Source organism: Tinamus guttatus, unplaced genomic scaffold, assembly GCF_059628265.1.
Source record: "Tinamus guttatus ecotype Peru unplaced genomic scaffold, ASM5962826v1 Tinamus_guttatus_pri_ptg000060l, whole genome shotgun sequence".
NCBI lineage: Eukaryota > Metazoa > Chordata > Aves > Tinamiformes > Tinamidae > Tinamus > Tinamus guttatus.
Window position 1 is genome coordinate 843,725 of NW_028288594.1, and position 20,622 is coordinate 864,346.

General features: G+C 36.4%; 1 protein-coding gene across 1 annotated transcript in view; it reads right to left on the reverse strand.

Moving 5' to 3' along the window:
• Positions 1 to 20,622, reverse strand: part of MYO3B (myosin IIIB) — a 185,294-nt gene that overhangs the window by 117,433 nt on the left and 47,239 nt on the right. Inside the window, exon 12 of the mRNA XM_088540356.1 lies at positions 6,317 to 6,382. Coding sequence (XP_088396482.1) covers positions 6,317 to 6,382 — 66 coding nt within the window. The remainder of the gene's footprint in view (positions 1 to 6,316; positions 6,383 to 20,622) is intronic.

Below are 20,622 nucleotides of genomic sequence, written 5' to 3' on the forward strand. Positions count from 1 at the left end.
GCTTCCCATTCCCAGGTCTGCCTACCATTGACTGTGGCAGGTCACTACTCTTGGCATAAAAACAAAACAAAACAAAAAGCTGTGGTAGATTTGCCATTAGCATTTCTATGTTCACTAATACAGCAGGATATACAAGATGTGAACAGTCTGTATAGGAGGCCCACTGGAAAAAGCAAAGGCTGACACTAACGGTATAAAATGGGTTAAATAGGTCTCTTGCCTCAAACCAGCTTCTCATGATAAATAACATGTATTTTACTGCTCCTTCTGCTACAATCAGATACCAGGATGAAGGATTGAATTTATGACAAAGTAGTCAATTATCATGTGCATAATATAAAATCTGATGCTCAGAACACATTTATATCCATATTGATCTGCCTTTTGGTAGTAAATGCCATAAATTACTAATCTTCCTTAACAATGAAAGAAATACTCTCATACTGAAATGTCACCAGCACCTGTTTTCTTAATAAATCTTCTTGCAGATGAACTTTAACATCAGTATCACATAGTTTGCTGCTGTTGAAACCTATGAGAATTTTGTTGTAACCAATAGAAATTCAGCCAGAAAAACACTAGGGAGCATCTAAAAATCACCAAATATATTTTTTTTACTGTACAATGAAGTCAGGGTTTGTCTGTCTTTTTACCAGGAATGAATCTGCTCTATGTCATTGGCTTGTCCTTGTAAAGGCAGGAACACAAAGAGTTTTCAGAACCTTTCAGGACTGTGCCTTCTATGGCAGAAGTTATCGTTTGCATTTATATCATCTCCCTCAGATACAATCCTTTTTGCCACAACTGGCAGCTGATTTGAGGAGGCTGGAGCAAAGAGCATACCGTACCTACAGTCAGCAGACAGGAGGTAAGGAAAGCATACTCTGATGGTGACAACACACTTCTCTTGTAATTTATATCCTAGCGGGAAAGAAGGCTATGAATAGAGACATTTTTTTCTCTCCTTTGGTGGTTAGTGGGTTCTTTCCTATATTCCAGTAAATGAGGACAGCCACTAAAAATGTCATCTTAGAACCACCAGGATTCTACTATGCCATAATTATTGGGCAGTTAGGAAAAAATACAGCAAGCCATTAAACTGATTGCCTGATACCCACTGCTGTGATCTCCCACATCTGGCTGCGCTGTGATATTTCCATATGTACTAATTCACAGACACTTCGGCAGATGAGGTGAGGTTAGTTCTGCTGGTTGGGAGCCAATAGGCAATAACAACATTATTCCCTTTACAATGTATCAAACCTGGCCTCTGTCACACGGCTCCCAAGGGAACAGCAGACATATCTGTGCTCTACGGAGCTTTCGCTGTACTGCTTTCTTTCCTCACTCTGCTGTTGATCTGTGAGTGTCTTGAAACAAGATGCCCCTTTCCTCAGTTTCTCCAGTTATAGAACATTCTCCTTACAATGTTTTGTGTGTTTTACGAATGAGAACATATGTTTTGAGAACAGAGAGTGGACACGTAGCTACCCAGAGCTGCACATAAATCCATGAAGACTATCTCATTCCCATTTTAGGAGGATTTCAGAAAGAGACAACATCATAAAGATTTCTGGAAACAGAAGTAAGTAAAGTTCTAAGAGAATCTGCTGAAATACATGTTCTTGTCATCTCCCTCCCTACATTTCAGTGTTCCTTTCATGTCCAGCACTTCTGCTTTAACTCCTTAGTCTTTTGCCAAGACGCAGCTTTACTTAAATATTATGAAAGTTAGATCCATGAAGAAACAAGTGGTCATTTCCTGCCTTTACATTCCCTTTCAAGTAAAGCACAGAGATGGCAAACATTGGCTACTACAAAAGCTTTACTTAAGAGCACCAGAAGCATCTTAGCTTTCAGATGTTCAAAAAACATCCCACGGAAAGAACAAAATACAGAGACTAACTGAGAAACTGAAATATTGGCGTGATGACAGTAAGTTCTTAAAAGAGTAAAGAAACTTTGTCTCACCAGATAATTCTTTCACATTGCTATTCCTTGCTTGCCATTCCTACCACTGCTAATGCTACCCAGAAAGACTTCTTGTCACTCCACCAGAAACACCCACTCTTTTTATCACACTATCCACAGTACTCTTGGCTTTACAGACAAATGGCAATAAACTCCATTAGCCAAGGGAACAGTCACTGTTTATTACTAATATTAAGGACCTTGACACTGTACTTTACTGAGTGAAAGATCCTGATGAGATATTTTAAATCTAACATGATTCTTTAAAGGTCCAGGTCTTCAAATTTGGATGGAAATTTCTCACAGCTACTAATAGCTGCAGCTTTTTTTTTTTTTTTTTTTTTTTTTTTTTTTTTACAACTGCTTATTAGGAAGGTGAAGATAACTGTATCCACTATATATGCCCACTCGTGTAAAAAAGCACATGCAAAACTCAAAAGTGATTAAGATCCTATCTCTATCAAGTTGTTGTTTCTAGTTCATCTGTAGACCGATTCCCAATGTCTACAGCAATGAATAAAATGGGAAAAGCTACAGATTTGATGCAAACCTGTAACATCACATTCTGTATCTTTTGACATTTGTAGACCTCTGTCTTTGTATGCACTGTGAAATTAATGAGTTATATCACACTCAGTGGCAGAAATATTAAAATGGTGTTTACGTAATATAAACAGAGTGTCACAGACCAACTGCTTATATGGTAAAAAACTGATTTGCATTCAGAAAAGCAAAACTCAAAACATATATAATCTATGTGAAATTCGACTTGCAATTTTGTGATTAAATATGAGTACAATAATTTAAGTTTATGAAGTCTGAAAATAAAATTTGCACTGTATTTACAATCTGTCATCACTAAAACAAAAGACACATTATGATGATAAACGACCACAAACCCTGTAACATCGAATTTTGACTTTATTACTTCCTGAATTTCTTAATTCTTTAATTGCCTCTAGTTCAGGAAAGACAATTAATTCAGAGAACTCTAACAGCTAATCATTGGTTAAATAAATTTAAAAGGAAAATGTCTTTCCCTGGAGAGACCACTGCTCATTTTAATTAAAATTAACATTTTGTGACGTAACGCAAATAAAGATTATTGTATCCTTCTGCTCCAACAACATATTAACTTTTTAACCACCTAGGGAGATAATTCATGGTTTAAATTGCCAAGGAAATTATTTGCATCATACAAACTAATTTTAGTGAACTAGGCCTTTTTATTCATTTTCAATATATAATCTGCATTAGTTTATGAAGAAATACTGAAACACTGTATGTGTAAAATGGTAGTGGACACAAATTTTTATCTTAAGAGACTGGACAAAGATATCTATGGTGTAGCTGTCAAAGATAAATTCAGCTGCACAAGCATTCACAACCGAAGTAGGGAGTGATCTCTTCAAATCCAGTATTTTTTTTGAACATAGAACACAGGTGAAAGAACATTTTTTAGGAGGCACTTTCCCACAATTAATGCAATTGTTGACACAGCTTTATAGGAAGGTAAATATTATCAATACGTACATCAAAAACAAACAGAAAATTGTCTCTCATATTATGAGTATACCTACCAAGACGCATAGGCATACATGGAGTTTTACTGACCTATTTAAAAATGTGTGTGTGCTGTGCAGTGTATATTTCAGTACATACTTACTACAAAAGTGGGCTTCTGCCAGAGGTGGTGTAGCTGATGTTTTACAACAAAATACCTAGTTCAGATTAGCCATGTCTTGGAGAACAACACATTACAGTTCTCATCTCAAAGCAAGGTCAACAGCACTGGGATTAGAAAGATAAATTCATCAAGCTAAGAACTGTTTTGATCCTCTCTCCATTTGGATTTTGTAAATATGTATCTGACTTAATTATCCTGTTCCAAAACCATACCTCTTTGGGCAATCAACTCATAGGAAAAATATGGACATTACATTTGAAAAAATATGTATGGTTTTTGTTTTAACAGTTTAAAGAGTTATGTAAGAAGATGCATTGAAATTACTGACTCGGACTGGAAAATCATTTTGATTGAACTGTTTTAAAAAAAATGCTTAGTAAGACAGTAAAAAGCATTCTGGTAATTCAACACATGAAAAAATGGGAAGGAAAAGCTGCAGTGACCAGCTTTGGAAATTCTGGCATAGATTAAATTAATGTGTCAACAGAAGCCAAGTCAACAGTGCACTTAGCCCGCGCCGCAAGCTCCTGCTTTGTGAGTACACAGGTCTGGCCCACAACTTGAACCAGATAAGCTTGTTATGCAAATGCAGTTAGCCATCAGGAAGGAGGTAGATAATGAAATTACTCGAGGGCTAACCACTCATCACAAGGGTGACAGAAACATCAGGCAAGGTCCTAACATATGGATAAAAGGCAATATGGAATTTATACAATCACTGCTTTTAATTTATCATAACTAAGCTGTCGCAAGGCAGACATCAACAAATGCATAACTAATGCATATAAATGAGTCAATTATCAGTAATGGCTAAAAGGTTTGCAGTTGTTTGATCCAGTGTTTCATTATTTCCTTTTTTTTTTTTCTGGAAAATTCACTAATGTTAATTTAAACTTTCATATAAATATTTCATAATGTTAGCACCATAAATTGAGTCTCACGTGCATAAGATGGAGCAATGTCACATTGAATCCTTTTGCAGCCTTTTCTTATAAGTAGCTACAAAACAGGTGAATTTATTGCAATTGTTACATTGCTTTGTGTTAAGAGACTGCCTATAAGTGTACTCCTTACTTCGTTGCATACGTAATCATAAAAATGAAAAACAAGATTTGAGAACCTGCAGATGTTGCTGGTGAGAGAAAGTAGTTATGTAAAAGTGATTAAAAATCAATTTGACTATAAATATATAATTTGAAGATATCAAAAACCCAAAGGACAAGATTAAAACCAAGTATAGCTACAAAATACTGATCTGACTTCTTTTATGAACAGTGCATGCTGGACTAAAGGAACATTAAGGAATATTAAACTTTTTTTTTTATATTGTTCTTAAGCTCAGCAAGGGCTTTTAAAAATAAAGATACCAAGAAAAAAACTGAATGATAATGCAGAAGCACAATGTTACTGAGAAAGGAATTTAATCTTCATGTTTACCAGGTGCTCTGACTCTCTAAAGTACAAGTGAAAGATAACCTACCAGTGACAGTGTTCCCCAATACTGTCCATAAATACCAGAAAACAAACTTTCTATATAACGGAATGGAATTCATTCACCACTCACCAGCTTCTAGAATTAACCATTGATTCTGATATGGATTATAATGTACACTTGTGTAAACCAGAAAATGTATTATGGAGAAACAGATCTTCCCTAAAAAAGGACATACTTCTACTGCCTACATTTAAGCAACGAGAGTAGTTGCCTTCATCTTTAGACTAACCAATACCAGCTGCCTTACCTTACGGCCTGCTTACACACTAGTGCAGTAAATAATTTTTTTTTCATATATTATTTATAGAAATTGCATTAGCCTTTTTATTTCTAACTTCTCATGAAATCCAAAGATGCTATACAGCCTACTGAAAAACAATCACATTCAAGCAGGGATACTGTACTCCGGCAAAAGTAACTGTAGTTATGGAATACATTCAAAATGGACTTTTCCAGAGATTCAGACCATGTTCAAAAGGCAATACTGAGAAATAGGGTTCAAAGCATTTCATAATTTGAAACATTTAAATTTCACAGGGTTTTGATAAATATTATCCCCTGGATTACACAGTTTAGGTCATATTAGATCACAATAAAATCCTAATGAATGCTAAAAATCACTCATAAAATTTATTCAAGTTTTTTTGATGTAATGCTAATAACCAATAATTTTTGGTGAATATTGTGAGAAGAGACATACTTTAATGACAGTCACATTCAGTTGGTTGGATATATTACATACTAGATATTAGCAAAGTAAGGTGGAAAAATACAACTATTTTTTCCTCTTTATTCTTCCTCTTTTAAATTGCTATTTAAAAATTCACAAGCAGTCATTTCCACTAAGGTGCTTTTCCTGTGACATGAAACTTCACTGCAAAGCCATCAAGTAAATCAGGTATATGAATAAACCTGCCCTGGGTCCATCAGAAGTCAAGAAGCTAATCAACTAAGGAGCTCAGAGAAGCTGTGAAGCAAACTACATGAAAAGATCAAACTGTGCAGTATTGGTTTCAGAAACTGAAGAAAGGTTTAGAGCTGTGAAAATAAAACTGAGAGTAAAATCTCTTGTATAAACAACTCCATTAAACAAATTCTGCTTTCAGTCAGTCACACGCAGTACATACTCAATAATCTGTTTTAAAGGAAAAAAAAAAACTCACTGTGAAATGAAATGGTTGAATCCTCTGCACCAATTTTCAGGATGTAGGAGAGTAGGAGGAGGATTTCTGAGAACAAGAACAAAAAAGTGCAGGGGGTTTAAATGTTTAACATTTACTGGAGTTCTTATAGTCAGTCAACAAACACGAAAGTGGTTGCACAGAAGAGAAAATGATGATGCAGAAAGCAATATCCAAAGATTTCATGTCCTTCAGAGGGCTATTGGGTTTTTCTTGCTGCTATTTTCTTAACTGACAATTCTGCTCTTTTCATGTGTTCCTCCTTTTATTCCAATGCCTTTGAAGTTGGCAGTCAGTACAACACACATGGTGGTTCCCAGCATTTTCCTGTCAACTCAGTGTGACTCGAGATCAGCTGAGAGCGGAAGACCAACCTAGTCATCACACCCTGTTAGCTGGTGGGCTAGACCACTGACTCTGACCGTGACTTTTTTAAGTATGGATATCTTCACAATAAGAATTACCACAGTCAACAACCCATGGGTTTTTCAGTCAGAATTTCAGTCTGTTCTCAGCCTGGATGACCTAAGGGCTTTGAGTTTTTACAGTATAAACTGAGCGCTACATGAACTATTAAAAATAGATGTTATTTTTAAAATGACACTTAATAAACAGTATTTTAATATCACATAATAAGAAGCTCATCCATATGACTTATCTTTTTAAACTGTAATATATTAGTTGGCATACAATTACTTTCTTTTCTGACTGCTAATGTTAAATTACATAAACAGAGCAAGGCATGTAGGTTATATCAAGTGGACTAAGTTTACGCGGTTCGAATTTAAGTGGATCTATCTATAGTAAGAAATGCTGATGAACTGCATATTGTATTGTTATCTTGTAGTGACTTCTTCAATATAACTTTTAGTAAGTACTGAGGTTCACTTAATTTAAGATTAAACATTTTTTTTCTTTAACAGAACCTTATTATCTTGTATTTTTCTGCATTTTAGAGCTTTATGCAAAGGATCTCAGGTTACCGAACTGGCCAAAAACAATTGTGTATGATTTACTCTACCTCAGAAACCCTCATGAATCACTCACTCAAATCACAGTCACATTCCACAACAAGACACTGCTTGGAAACATCTCACAAATCAAAAAGGTAAACTGTATGAATGCAGTGTAAATTAGTGATAATCTTCTTAATATTCTCTAATTTTTCCATGCATATTAATTCAAAGAGTAGTCCTATTTAAACAACTGTCACCCTCAAAAATTAAAACAGTTTAAAAAATGCTTATTTGTAATAGATGGGCCGTTTTTGATCATCTATATCCAAAACAAAGGCAGTCATCTAATTTCATTGCAGGTTGTCATGTTTTCTGAATTATGCTATTACTTTTCTCTTTTGTCATAAAAGATCCAGGAAGTGCAATTTTCTTCACAAAGTGAAGAAATCTAGAATGTTTGAGATGTGCACCAGTTGTCAAAGAGATCATTAGCAGAAAATAGTACGGGTTATTTTCAGCAATAGTAATGTTTCAGCCCTGTCTTCCATTTACCAGGTTCGTATCTTCTTGCACATCACAGAATCTGTGGCTGTGCATGAGAATACAAAATACATTGATGAACTTTGCAAACAGCTTTGAGAGACTCCTAACTGGGGCCAATATCAGGTATTGTTTTAACAGAAATTTATTTTGCAGGAATGCTTCCTAATCTGATAATCTGGGTTTTGATAGTAGCAGATTTTTTTGCACTGCCTGGAACTACAGTGTATTTCTTTTCAGAATGATGCCAGCACCTACCCAATACTTGCAGAGAATTTTTGAATTTCACTGCAAACCGATTTGTTTTTTCAAAGCTCATTTGCTATTCATAAAATAAGTACTTTTGTCTTTAGTATGTGCAATGGTAACAACAGTGCTTTAAAGAAACTATATTGTTTGGAAGCACTGTTAATATTAATCCCACAGACAATTTACCGGAAAAGAAGTGTAACTTTTATTATGCACAGATGTTATGATGGAAACAGGTGGAACTTGACCATGGCAGAGTAGAAGTGCAGATGTCACTCAGAAAATATATTTAGTTATTTGTGAGTTAATGACTAACGGAGTAAGACACCTTTCTGACCACACAGAACATACTCACAACAAAGCGCTAAACTGCTAAGATCTCCTTGACAGCTACTGGTAACTCTTTTAGAAGTGGCTGTCTGTGGTATGTGCCCAATCACAAAGTACGGACACACACACTCAATCAAGAAACTTGCACCTCTTGAGCCTGATACTTTTGTATTTTCTGATGAAAGATGCTATCTTATTGCAAGTACCTTCTAATTTGTGTTAGTAGACGCTTTTTGCAGAGAAATCAAAAAACTGCTAGTCCTTTGCACTTGAATAAGTGACTGAACTCATGCTTCAAGTACACCATCTGTAGAATCATGCTGATAAGCCTGACCAATCCTTTGTTCATTAGTATCTATCAAGCACACTGGACTCCTCTGACGAAAGATGTTACTGACGTTACCATAGATACAAAGTGTTATTATCCCATGTATATGATTTTACTCCTTACTTTCCCTAGAATTAACACTTGGCCTGCTGAACAGTGTGCATATCAGGATGATATGGATTGAAATGCTAATGAAAAACTCCTAAGATCTCATTTAAAAATCACAATATTGAGGAAGCATACAGTTAAGTTTGGAACTGCGCATTTTTCACATTCAGTAGTGCAAGAACTAGTCAAATCACTTGTTTTTGTAATTAAAGTCATTTTTCTTCTCTTGCTTCAACATTATGCTCCTCCATTTAGTGATTCTGTGGAAAAGAGAGTTCTGCATCAGTAAGGACTGGTAGATTCTGCCTGGGCAGGAGACCCCATACAAAACACAGTGCTCCTTAGAACATGAAATCATTAGCAAGAAAGAACTGCTGCTCAATTCTGAATGTTTCACAAACATCTATGCTCTAGAAATATTTTAATATGTAAAGCTTCATGTGTTCTCTGTCATTCACCCTGCCTCCAAAGTCACAGCTGGCAAAATCAAATGGGTCATTTTACCACAATAAGGCCAATGATGCAGTTCAGTGAGCACCATTTGTCCTTTAGATCATGCCATGAGCCTAATTACAGATTGCAGATAATAGATTTTTATAGGCCAAAGGAAAGTAAATCCTTTCATCTTAAGAATCTCCCTTAACAAACTAAAATTTTTGAAAACATTCTTACATTTTTAAAAAAATATTCTAACAAATTTTGACACATCTTTTATAAAGATAAATCAAGACATAGCCTCCAGACTGTATCATCAGCCTACCGCATTGTTTCTAACAGAGGAATTAGCAGATGAATATCCAACACCTGGCACCATGACTAGGTTTTGGCAATCACAGCCAGGTACATGCATGTTGTGAAATTGTTTTTTGAGCAGTTTAAAGAAGGGCAACCAGCCACAACACTTGTGTTGACACTTGCCTAGGTTTATACAGAGGCAGATTTTATGTGAAATAAACCATAAATACCTACTTCCTAAAGCTAAGTGAAACAGCCACAGAAAAAGCTGAAAGTTAACCTTGTGTAATAATGAGATTTCATTACAAGAGGATACATAAAACATATGGTTTACATAAAAATTGCTGAATATTCGACTTTAATTTACACCTGACATTCTCATGCATGTTTCAAACGTTGCCCCTGAAAAACATCAGCAGCTTGAGCAACCCCAGAAACTAAACACAGGTGCTCAGCAGGGCTGACGGGGCTTCCTCGTGTCTTCCCTTTGCAACCCATTCCAATCAGCTCAGAAGAACTGCAGCTCTATTCCCTTCCACACAGAGCTTGCCACTTGTCTATGCGAGTTTTAGCCATTCTGAGCAATTAGGCTTGGAGCAGACCTCTTAGGAGCTATTAGTACTAACAGACCTAAATTCTAATTCACTCACCCTTCATGAACCTTTCCAATACACAAGAACCATAACCACAAGTCCTACACATGCTGCAAAGGAAGGGAAAGTCAAAGTGAAATATTCCTGCCAAATCCAGTCTCCAGCTGCCTTCTCCCTGGCAACTGATTCACTTGTGAATTCTTCTGCCTTTTCCACTCCTCCTCCCTCTTCTCTGCAGGGACTACTGTCCCTCTTGTAAATATCTAGTTCAAAACCGGCCACACTCAAATGTCAAAGATTCTCACAAGTAATGTGAGACTGCCTTATTCCTAACAAGGATATATTGCTTTAAACCAAGATCAAAACCTAGTCTGCGAACAGAAACAGTTAAGAGGAAGTAGGACAGAAGTCATTACTGCATCACTGCTGAAAGAGAAATATTCTTTAAGTATTTTAGTATCTTTTAATTACAAAGTTATCAGATATTTCCTCCATCGTTGGAACGGATGGTCTACATTTTCCATAGTGTGTACACAGTGAAAAAAAAATGGGACTGAATCCAACCAGAAGGTCTTAAGTGCTTGAAAGATTCTAGAGAAAAAAATGCATTTTCAAAACTTTTTTTTTTTTCTTTTGCGGGGGGAAGAGGGAAGCAGGGGGAAGGGCACACAGGTAGAAGAGGGTACTAATTCAAAAAAAATACAAATTCAATCAATTTGCTTCCACAAAGTCACATATGCTCCACTTTACTTACAAGTTTTTATATGACTATTTATTTTATTGCTAATAAATAGGTAAATTAGCAGATTAAAATGAAATTCTGACCTAGCTGTAAATCCAATAAAAATCCACAAAAGCACAAAGCATCAACTGCTTCTTTAACACACATTTAATCAAGATTTATTCACAAGTCTCTGGCCTAGAATATTTCATCAACCAGCGTAATAATGAGCAAAAAAAATCAATGATAAAATATAGTCAGTTCCACAATTATGCATAAATCCCCTTTTGATTTTCCAGATTCACGTTATGCATTGCCAAAAGAAAAGCACTTCAGGAAGAATACAAATAGGCTGTCAAAAGAAACCTCCTTCTTCAAAACACCTTATGTTTTAGAACGATATGTGGAAAAAAACAGAAGATCACTTTAAAGTAGTGAGCAGGGATATAAATAATGTGTTAACACCTTCAGTTATCCTCAAGGTCAAATAACAACGTTCAGGAAACACATTAAAAATAAATTCAGTTATATTTGGGGGTTTTTGTTTGTTTTTTTAGTTTATGTGGACTGAAAGAAGATAGGCAACAAGGTACTGCAAGCTGTTCTGTTTGGGAACATCTGGGTTCTCTTCATTTGTTCCCCTTGAACACTGCAATTCACAGGCCACTGGTTTCGGTCTTATTTGGCAGCTCTAGGGTTTCATTAGGCCTTTTCAGTACCTGAAGATGCATCATTTATTTCTGTCACTTACTTTTCCAGTTTCAGTTTATAGCTTCATTGAGATAGAAACATGAATTTTATTTCACAAATACCTTTGAATGAAGGTGAACACACACAGTTTTGCTTTCCGGTGGTCAAGCTTCAAAAGAAATATTTATCATAACACAATTATAATTATGCTTTTATTGACACAACTTCAAAGAGTTAAGGAGGCATCTGCCCCCTTAACAACATTTAATTGAATTAAAAATTAACAACAGTAATTTAAGTAGACCAACTAATAGTCGAGATTTTTATTTAAAATCAGTTCACATCTTTAATGCAATGTAATATTTTGATTTTCTGTTAAAACCATGGCTCTGTGAATTTGCAAAAAAAGTTTGCCAGAGAAAAATGGGACAGTAATAATTCCATGTCTGACTGAAATACATATGGTAGACATCTAGACATTGCAATTGAAATATTGCATTGCACTGAAATATTGCAATTGCATTGCATATTTGTAGGATTCTATCTGAAATTAAAATATGTTAGGAAGCAAAAATGAAAATTTCACAGATAAACTCCTAAGGGCAAGTCCTCCTGTGCAGTACATGTCACAAGCCCCAGTGCTGTCTGCCAGCAAGAGGTGTGAAGTTGGCCACCTGCCTAAAGACACTGCCCAGCAGAGCAGATACACTCTTGGAAAGCTGACTAGAGTTGAATGAGCGAGAGGAAAACTAACAGGGATGCACCAAATGATCCTCTAAGAGGAGGAAGATTAATGACAGAAAAAATCATATAGTTCAGAATGCTACATAAAACCTGCCTAGGTCTGCTGTGCTCCTGCTGAGGGCTGTGCTTCCCTGGGACACCCTGACACACAGGGTAAGGCCCCCTCTGTACCATGATCAGCCTGCCAACAAGCTGCACACTGCCTTGAGCACACAATGTAACACAGGCTCCCCCTTATCTTCCACTGGGCTGAGACATGCTTTTCAGAGCCCTCTTTTCCTACCAAGAGTCCATTATCTTCACCAATTTCTTTCCAGGCACAAGGGGACTTGTTTCACAGATCACAGAATGGCTGAGTTTGGAAGTCACCTCCAGAGATCATCTAGTCTAACTGCAAGGTCAGCTAGAACAGGTTGCTCACGGGAACACAGTAATTTATTACTCATTAACACTGTGTAAGTGAAGTTACCTGTGTATTCCTTGAATCCCTCTAGTGCACCTGCACATGAGGTGAACCTTTTCCCCACTACACAGTCACAGATTAACGTGGCTTGGAAAAGACCTGGACGCCTGCAGTTTGACCTCCTGCTCAAGGCAGGGACGTCTACAAGTTCAGACCAGGTTGCTCAGAGCTTTATCCCATCAGTGGGAATCCATTTACAGTCAATTACCAGCAAAGTTTCTTAAGCCATTCCTCTTCAGACAACATTACTGAACCTTTGACAATCTACCATCCGATAGTTATTTATTCCAACCACATTTCTGTGTGTTTTCATGTGAAATTTGGTTTCCCTACGTAGAATGCAGCATTTGCCGTCTTAAACAGGAATTCTTGACCCCACCACAGTGACAAAAACTTGCATCTCCCATAGGATTCTAGCAAAAAGGAGCACCACAACTGTAATCTACATGTGTGAGAGCTTTCACTATCCTGAAAGCCCTCTTTTTAACTCCCTGAGCATGGCAGTTATCAAGATGTATAACCAATGTCTACAGCAATAATTTTTTCTTTAAAATTTTTATGAGTTCTAACTTTGATTACACCTGTGATAGAAAAGAAATACAAGACACTAATTTTTAAAAGTAAATGTGTAGATATGCCCCGTGCATTATTATGCACTAATCACATGTAATGATTAAATAGAATAGAATTTTAACATTAATCAAACTGATAACTGTAGCAAGCAAATCAATACCTTTTCAAGCTAAGGCTCCTTTTCACCAACTATTTTGCAAATAGAGTGATTACTTGTTATTGCCTATTTCTAAAAATTACTTCAGAGGTCAAGACACTCAGGCATATAGGGACTATTTATTATGAAAATAAAATAACCTGTGCACATTCATTACAATCTTAAAGAAAATTATAATCTTGTTAGAATGTGACTAGTATCACTCCTGCTTCTAACAGTGACTAAATGAATTCCTTTACCAAACACAAATATCAATATACTATTTTCTGAGAAAGGATCTGCTTTTTGATTACATTCCATGAAAGGTTTTTTTTAGTGTGAAATGGCATCTTACTCTCTTTGGATATGAGGTATGTGAAGGGAATATCTTTTTTCAGGCAAAAATCTAATTTTCTTGGCTCAATTCATTACAAGTGATGTAGACTAGTGAACCACATTAGCCACAGTCTATGAAGTATGAAGTATGTTTTGGAAACCCACAGGGCTAACGGTTTAAAACACAGATTCTCTTCTTTGGGACTGCATTCAGTACCAGAACCGAATTGTATTACATTCCTTGCTTCTGCAAGGTACAAGCACAGAAAGCTGCCTGTACATCAATTGACCTGCAAAATCATAAGCTGCCTGCACAATTCATTAGGACACAGGCATGCATTTTATGTGTGCAGCAACTTACTGGTAAATGAACATACAAAAAAGAGACTGGTGTTCAACAAAAAAAGAGACTACTGTTCAATAAAGTAGACTTTGCAGGTAAAATTTGCAAGTTTTAGGAACCTAAATCCATGCAAATGTTCCTAAGGCACTAAGTAACATGGCTTTGACCTGAGATTGCTTCACAGTTAAAATTGAGACATGCACAGCAGAGAGTCCTTGTGGTCCGCAGATTCCCTCCTCTCAGTGTCGTGCCTCCAACGCATGTATCTTCCCTGTCATGTAGCAGTGATGAAGGGAACTACAGGCTCTTCTACTGCACAACAAGGCTTCAATTTAAACACCACCTTATACCAAAGCCTAATGCAGTAACAAGTCTCTCTGGAGCAAGTATGAAGAGAGATACCAGGCCAGGCCATTCCTGACTGGCACAGCCACAAGGCAGATCGGTTAAGGAGGTCTTGTGGCTAGGGAGTCTAGGGGACCCATTGATTCCTCAGGTACTGGGATACATCATATCCCTCATGTGATACAAGTTGCTTTTGAACCTAGACTTTATTGCAGTGACTCCCTAAAGGAAGCTCCGTGTGGGAACACCCTCTGTCCTCAACTGTGGGTAAGACCCCCTGTAGTGCAAATTGCAGCTTCTATGGACAGTTGCTTGGGGTTCAGTTTTTTAATCAATGAATAAAACACCAAGGCATTACTTGGTATTTGTGACCAGGAAAAGGAATTCAATGTTTTCCTACTTTCCAGTATTCACAGAATTTAGGACAATAACTAAGGCTTCATTTGCTTGCAGCTGTTTCAGGGAGAAAAAAAAGGGATGAGTTTACACAATTTAAATCCTGATGGAGCATTTTAAAAGGGAAGCAGAGTGCAATTTTAGCAGACTCTAACTGCCTGTTTCATGCATGCTCACTTTATACTGAACCAAGACATTCTTAAAATTTCAAGCAAGGAAACCTGCCCTGGTTACCTTGGTGATAAACTAAAGATAAAAATTGCACATAATTGTTGCTGATGTCACTGCTCACAATTGTTTCCAAGGCTACAGAGTATCTCAAATAATTGTGATGTTTCATTTTTAGACTATATTGGAGCCCATTTTCTGTTCTCAGTAAATTGTTTAGTGCTGCAAGTAATCTATCTAAACCTTATCTAATAAGGCATCAGCAGCCTCTGAGCAACCTCTGGTAATGATGTAGATTTATACATTGAAAATGTAGCTACCTAGTTCTTTACCAAGCTATTTGACTCCTAGATTATCTCAATTATTTTTATCCTAGAAATCTATTTCCATAGCCAAGTACATTAATCAATCATACAAAAATATCTGAGCAGTAAATATCTTACTGCACAGCAATATTACATGTGAATTATCTACCTGAAGGCAACTGTTCTCCTGGCTGAATGGTGGAAAATTGGCTGTTAGCTATTTATAACTGACTGATTTTCCCACTCTGTCTTCAAGCTCATTTTAAATGCAGGGTCCTGCAAATAAATAAACAAAAGAACAACAAAAAAAAAAAGAAAAAAAGAAAGAAAAAAGCTAAAAAAAAAAAAAGGGCAATGCTACATCTGCTCCTTTACAACATCTAATTTACCATTCACCATAATAAGAATGTCCATAAAATCAGTAATTATTGTAGGTAATTCCATTGTCTTCAGAGTAGTTCCCTGCCTAAGTGTAACTACTGACACAATTGCGAACGTCTGTAGGTCCATAGCAATTGCCATGAAAAGGTGTGCAGTTCTGCAAACATACTAAGAGCAATATAACTTTCAGTTTATAAAAGCAATAATTTGAGCTCAGTTCAATGCTTTAAATTTAACTACCCCACATCTCAAATCCTCATTTGTCTTGAAGACGAAAACAGTTAATAGATGTCCATCTACCACTTCTCCTTATGCTGGATGTGCCTTTCATCACTTGACTGCTCTCTGACTGTGGGGCTTGACCTTGTCAGAATGAAATTTTCCACTAGAGCAAAACAAAATAGCACTTACTGTATCTTAGTAGTCTGCTGTTACTTATGCAATGGATTTTGAAAAGTAATAATTTACTCTAGAAACTGGTTGACTAAAATAGTTTATCTGCATTTAACGCATGAAATGAACTGCAAATTGAGTCACTAAAAACATCTGTGAGGCATCTTAGCTTCTACTTAGAGTTCTGAGAAGGTTAAAGGGCAGTACACAGAACAAAAAAGAATATCAAAAATGATTTTTTTGGTTTGTCCAGAAAATGGTTGATAGTTTGGCATGTTTGTTTTCTCTATCATTCATCTGAATTTCTCAATCAATTCACTTAAGCTGCAAACAATTTATCTCTTCCCTAAGTAAACCCCATGAATGCTTTGGCAACAAATCTGTCAGGAATACTTCCTAAAACAGTGCGTTTTAAATAAATATTGCAGAATACTTATCTAAAACAACACTCTTATTTCTGTAATTGAACATATTTGCTAGAATCCCATTTGGAGGAGAGCATCTTAACCAAAGAAGAAGCAACAAAATATCATGCAAGCAAAGTCTACCCTAATGGCTGAAACACTAAATGCTTGCAGCAGAGTCGGGAGCTAGCCATAGAGCATGAATTACTTGCTGAAATTAGGCTGTGAATACATCTGAACAAAGAATGCATCTGTAAAATCAAAACTTATTCATATGAAATTTATGGAAAGGAATATATGGAGAAAATACACAAGAAAACTTATATACTGTATAAACGTTGATGTGATAACTGAAAGGAAAGAGGAAGGAAACTGTAAGATTTAATTTTAGGGCTGATTCACTTCTGCCTCATGCACTATGCAAAAAAATGTTTATTATATTTTAGTACTTTTTCAAATATATTAAAATGATTTAAGGTATAATAGCATAAGGCATGGGAAGCAGACACCATTTTGCTACAATATGACAGCTAACTGCACCCACTTCCATTTTTAGATCCACTGCTGGACTTGAAAGAGCAATTACCCATAAATACGCCTGATATGGGCTTAGACACAGCTTTTCTCGCTTTCAAGACACAGATGGTGTAATGAAGATAACTCTACCACCAACAACTCATTACTCAGTTCAACTCTGGTATAAATCTATTTAATTCTAATATTTACCCTTAGGATGTATTTGACTTTTTCCATTTCATACAGCTGTTAATATGGCTTGGTAGGGAATAACTTCCTATACAACTTTCTAATGGCTGAGTCCCTGTTATGGCATATTAGCACAAAACACTTTTTTCATGGAATATGTGCCCTGCCAGATTACACAAGAGCCAGAACATTCAGCCTTGTCCTACTGAATAATGTAATAGGAATTTAGAATTGATCACTGTGGAAAACATGTGGTAGCCTCACACCACCCACTGGAACTGGAACCAGGAACTCCTTTCCAGCAATATTTTCACATTCTTTATCTGCATGGGATGGAAGATAAAAGGTCACTGGGGTTCCCTACACAGATAAAAAATTTTTAACCTCACATCAGATGTCCGGTCTACCAAGAAAATAGCAATGAAGGGTCTTAAAGCTTTAGAAAAGTTCTGCCAAGAACACCTAAAACATGCAGTAAGGAAGACATAACTGAACACAAGCATTTACTGAGATTTTCGAAAACACCTCCATGCCTCAGCTTCTTTGAAATCTGTGATTCTGAACTTTTCTGAACAACCAAAACAAAGAACAGCAGTAAAAAAAGAGCTTCAGAGGAAGTGAAACATATAAATTGGAAAATTCCATCTAGCAGCACATCAAAGCACTTAAATTTGAAAATCTAGTCAAGATTGACTTGTCCAAGGTTATATAAAGAGACTGTAAAACACTGAAGAGCTTAGGATATGAACAATATGCTATGAAACCTGTACAGCTGCCACCAAATTATTCATCATAAGACTATATTAAGCATGTTCCTTTAATTATTTCAAACAATTCATTTTAAATAACTACAATTTATTAATTCTTTGGGAGTTTCTTTTTTCACAACAGCAATCAACTCTAAGCTTTATTGTCCTATAACTCAAACCTGTATTTCTTTACTGTCCTATGTAGCAGGATTCAACGTGTAGGCCACATGATACATCAGTATTAACGCAAATGGCAAAATTACAAAAAAAGCTGGTAGAACCACCTACAGTATGAAAGGCTATACTAGAAATTGTTAATACAAAGTTAATCCCAGAGAGTAGTGTCCCCTAAACTGCTTTCACTTGTTTAAATGGAAGAAATTACCTATAGTACACCAGCTGCTTTACATCACATGCAGCAAGACAAAGGAGAGTCACAGATACCTTGGCACCTCTAACTAAAATGACAGATCCACAGTCAGACCATCTATTAAAAGAAAGCAGGCCTATCTTGTCTCTTCACATTACCATACCTTAAAAGTGACAATAACTGGGCAGTCTTACAGAACCTCCCAAGAGTGCACTACCGATATTAATGATGAAGTGAGTGTTTGCACGGAGAGTACAAAGATATTCAGATCACCCATCTGTGAACTACCTGGGAGTTGAAGAGGTGATGGGATACAAAGTGGAGATACCAGAGCTGGTTTTGCTAAAGCCAAGTCAGCTCCTGAAGCAGTCCAGAATCACAAAACACAAAGTAACAGACACTCTTAAGAACCTCAGGCCCCAGTAAAGCAGCTGAAGCACTGCACCCTCCAAAGGGGTGCAGCTCAATCCCACTACATGAATTAATGAAGCATAGGTTTTTTTGTGAGAAAACTTAATGTTTCTTATCAACGGTCATTTTTAAAACAGGTGCTTTCTTCTGACTTCAGAAGAGCAACACCTGATTGATATTCCATTAGTGGAGAATTTGGCTCAGGTTCCTTTAGTATCAGTGTAGCCTAGAAAACTCTTCTTAATTTATCACCTCCTGATAAAGTGAAGAGACAGATCCTGATACATAGGTTGTATACAACTTGGTCTGAATTCTGTGTTTGGGCTAGTTCACACACAAACACTTTCCAGACTATAAAGTAGAATTTTTATCCCTTTTGCCACTTATCACAGCTATCACTTGTCTTTTCAAAATTACAAGTCACTGATAACTTAAGAGGTAGTGCTGATAATAACGCTTGTCATGAGAAAATAGAGTTGGAAGAATTTATGGGCTTGTTTTATTTTAAAAAGCTTAGGTATACTGGTAGTTGGCACTTAGCAATATTTCACTTCATACTATTCAGCCAAAACAGACACACCTAAGCTGAGGCAACAGATGGAAGAGGTTAAAAGTACCAACTCCCAAATTACCAACTTTCCTAGACCACCTTCCCTTCATAATTTATACCCTTCTGTTACAGGTTTGAAAATATACTCTAGACGGATGACATGTTAACAGAATCATTTCATGGTTCAGTGTCTTCTCAATATGATTTATCTCTATCTGTAGGCATTGGAGGTACCTTTTCCGGAGATTTATGAGTTAGGTCCAAGAATTCATTTCAATGAGGTAGAATGTGATCACCATTGAAAAACAGAACATTAACATTTGCTCTAACATAATGTTTTCTTCTCATATAAGTTTTAAGACTAACATTCATGCATGTATAATCAAAACTGTTCCCATGACACTGCATATTCATATAAATGTTCCTTGAATGAAAGAGGTCTTTTAAATTTGCATTAGTCCATGACCATGTAATCTTACCCTTTTCCAAAACTATGCAGTAGAGATAACAACTACAACTTAGGTCTAATGAATCATTAGAAGTTAGCTGCCATTTCTTCACTCCATCTTGGCTAGCAGATATTTGCTGCCAGCACTATATTCTCTGCAGTGCAAGAGAAGTTGTTAAGCACTAGAAGATATATAGGCATCACTCATATTCCACACCATATTATAAAAGTTATGAAGTTCATATCTACACAGTATTTTCAAATATGCTCAGTGTCCACTACCTCCTAATGTGAAATTTCTGGTCAGGTTTTCAGAGGAGTGCAGTGCTGTGGAGTCACCTGTTCTTCATGCCAAGCTTGAGCACTCAGAATTTTCTGAATGTCTCATCTTCCCTCTGAAATTTGGACACTTCGTTAAGATAAGTTTAATCTCTAATGACATGTTACATTGCTGAACTTAATGGAAGAAAACATTTTCATTGTTCTGTTCACACAGAGTCAGCTGGCAGCAGCAAGTCAGAAATCTTGATATGAGAAACAGTGTATTTATGTCTAACTCTCACCAAGAATCAATAATGTTTTCATCAATACACATACATCACCTATTTCGTACTGTAGGTAGCTCATACTTACAGCTTAAGACACACTAAAAATGGAGGACAGGGATAACATGTGTGCAGTCTTTTGAGTAATGCTGTTTCTCTAACAGAAGCATTTACTGGCCTTTCACTAGAATCCTTGCAATAAAATTTTTACCCTGAAGAGGATGGTGGGCAGGGGGGAGGAAAGAACTGTGCAAATAAAGCACAAGTCATGTT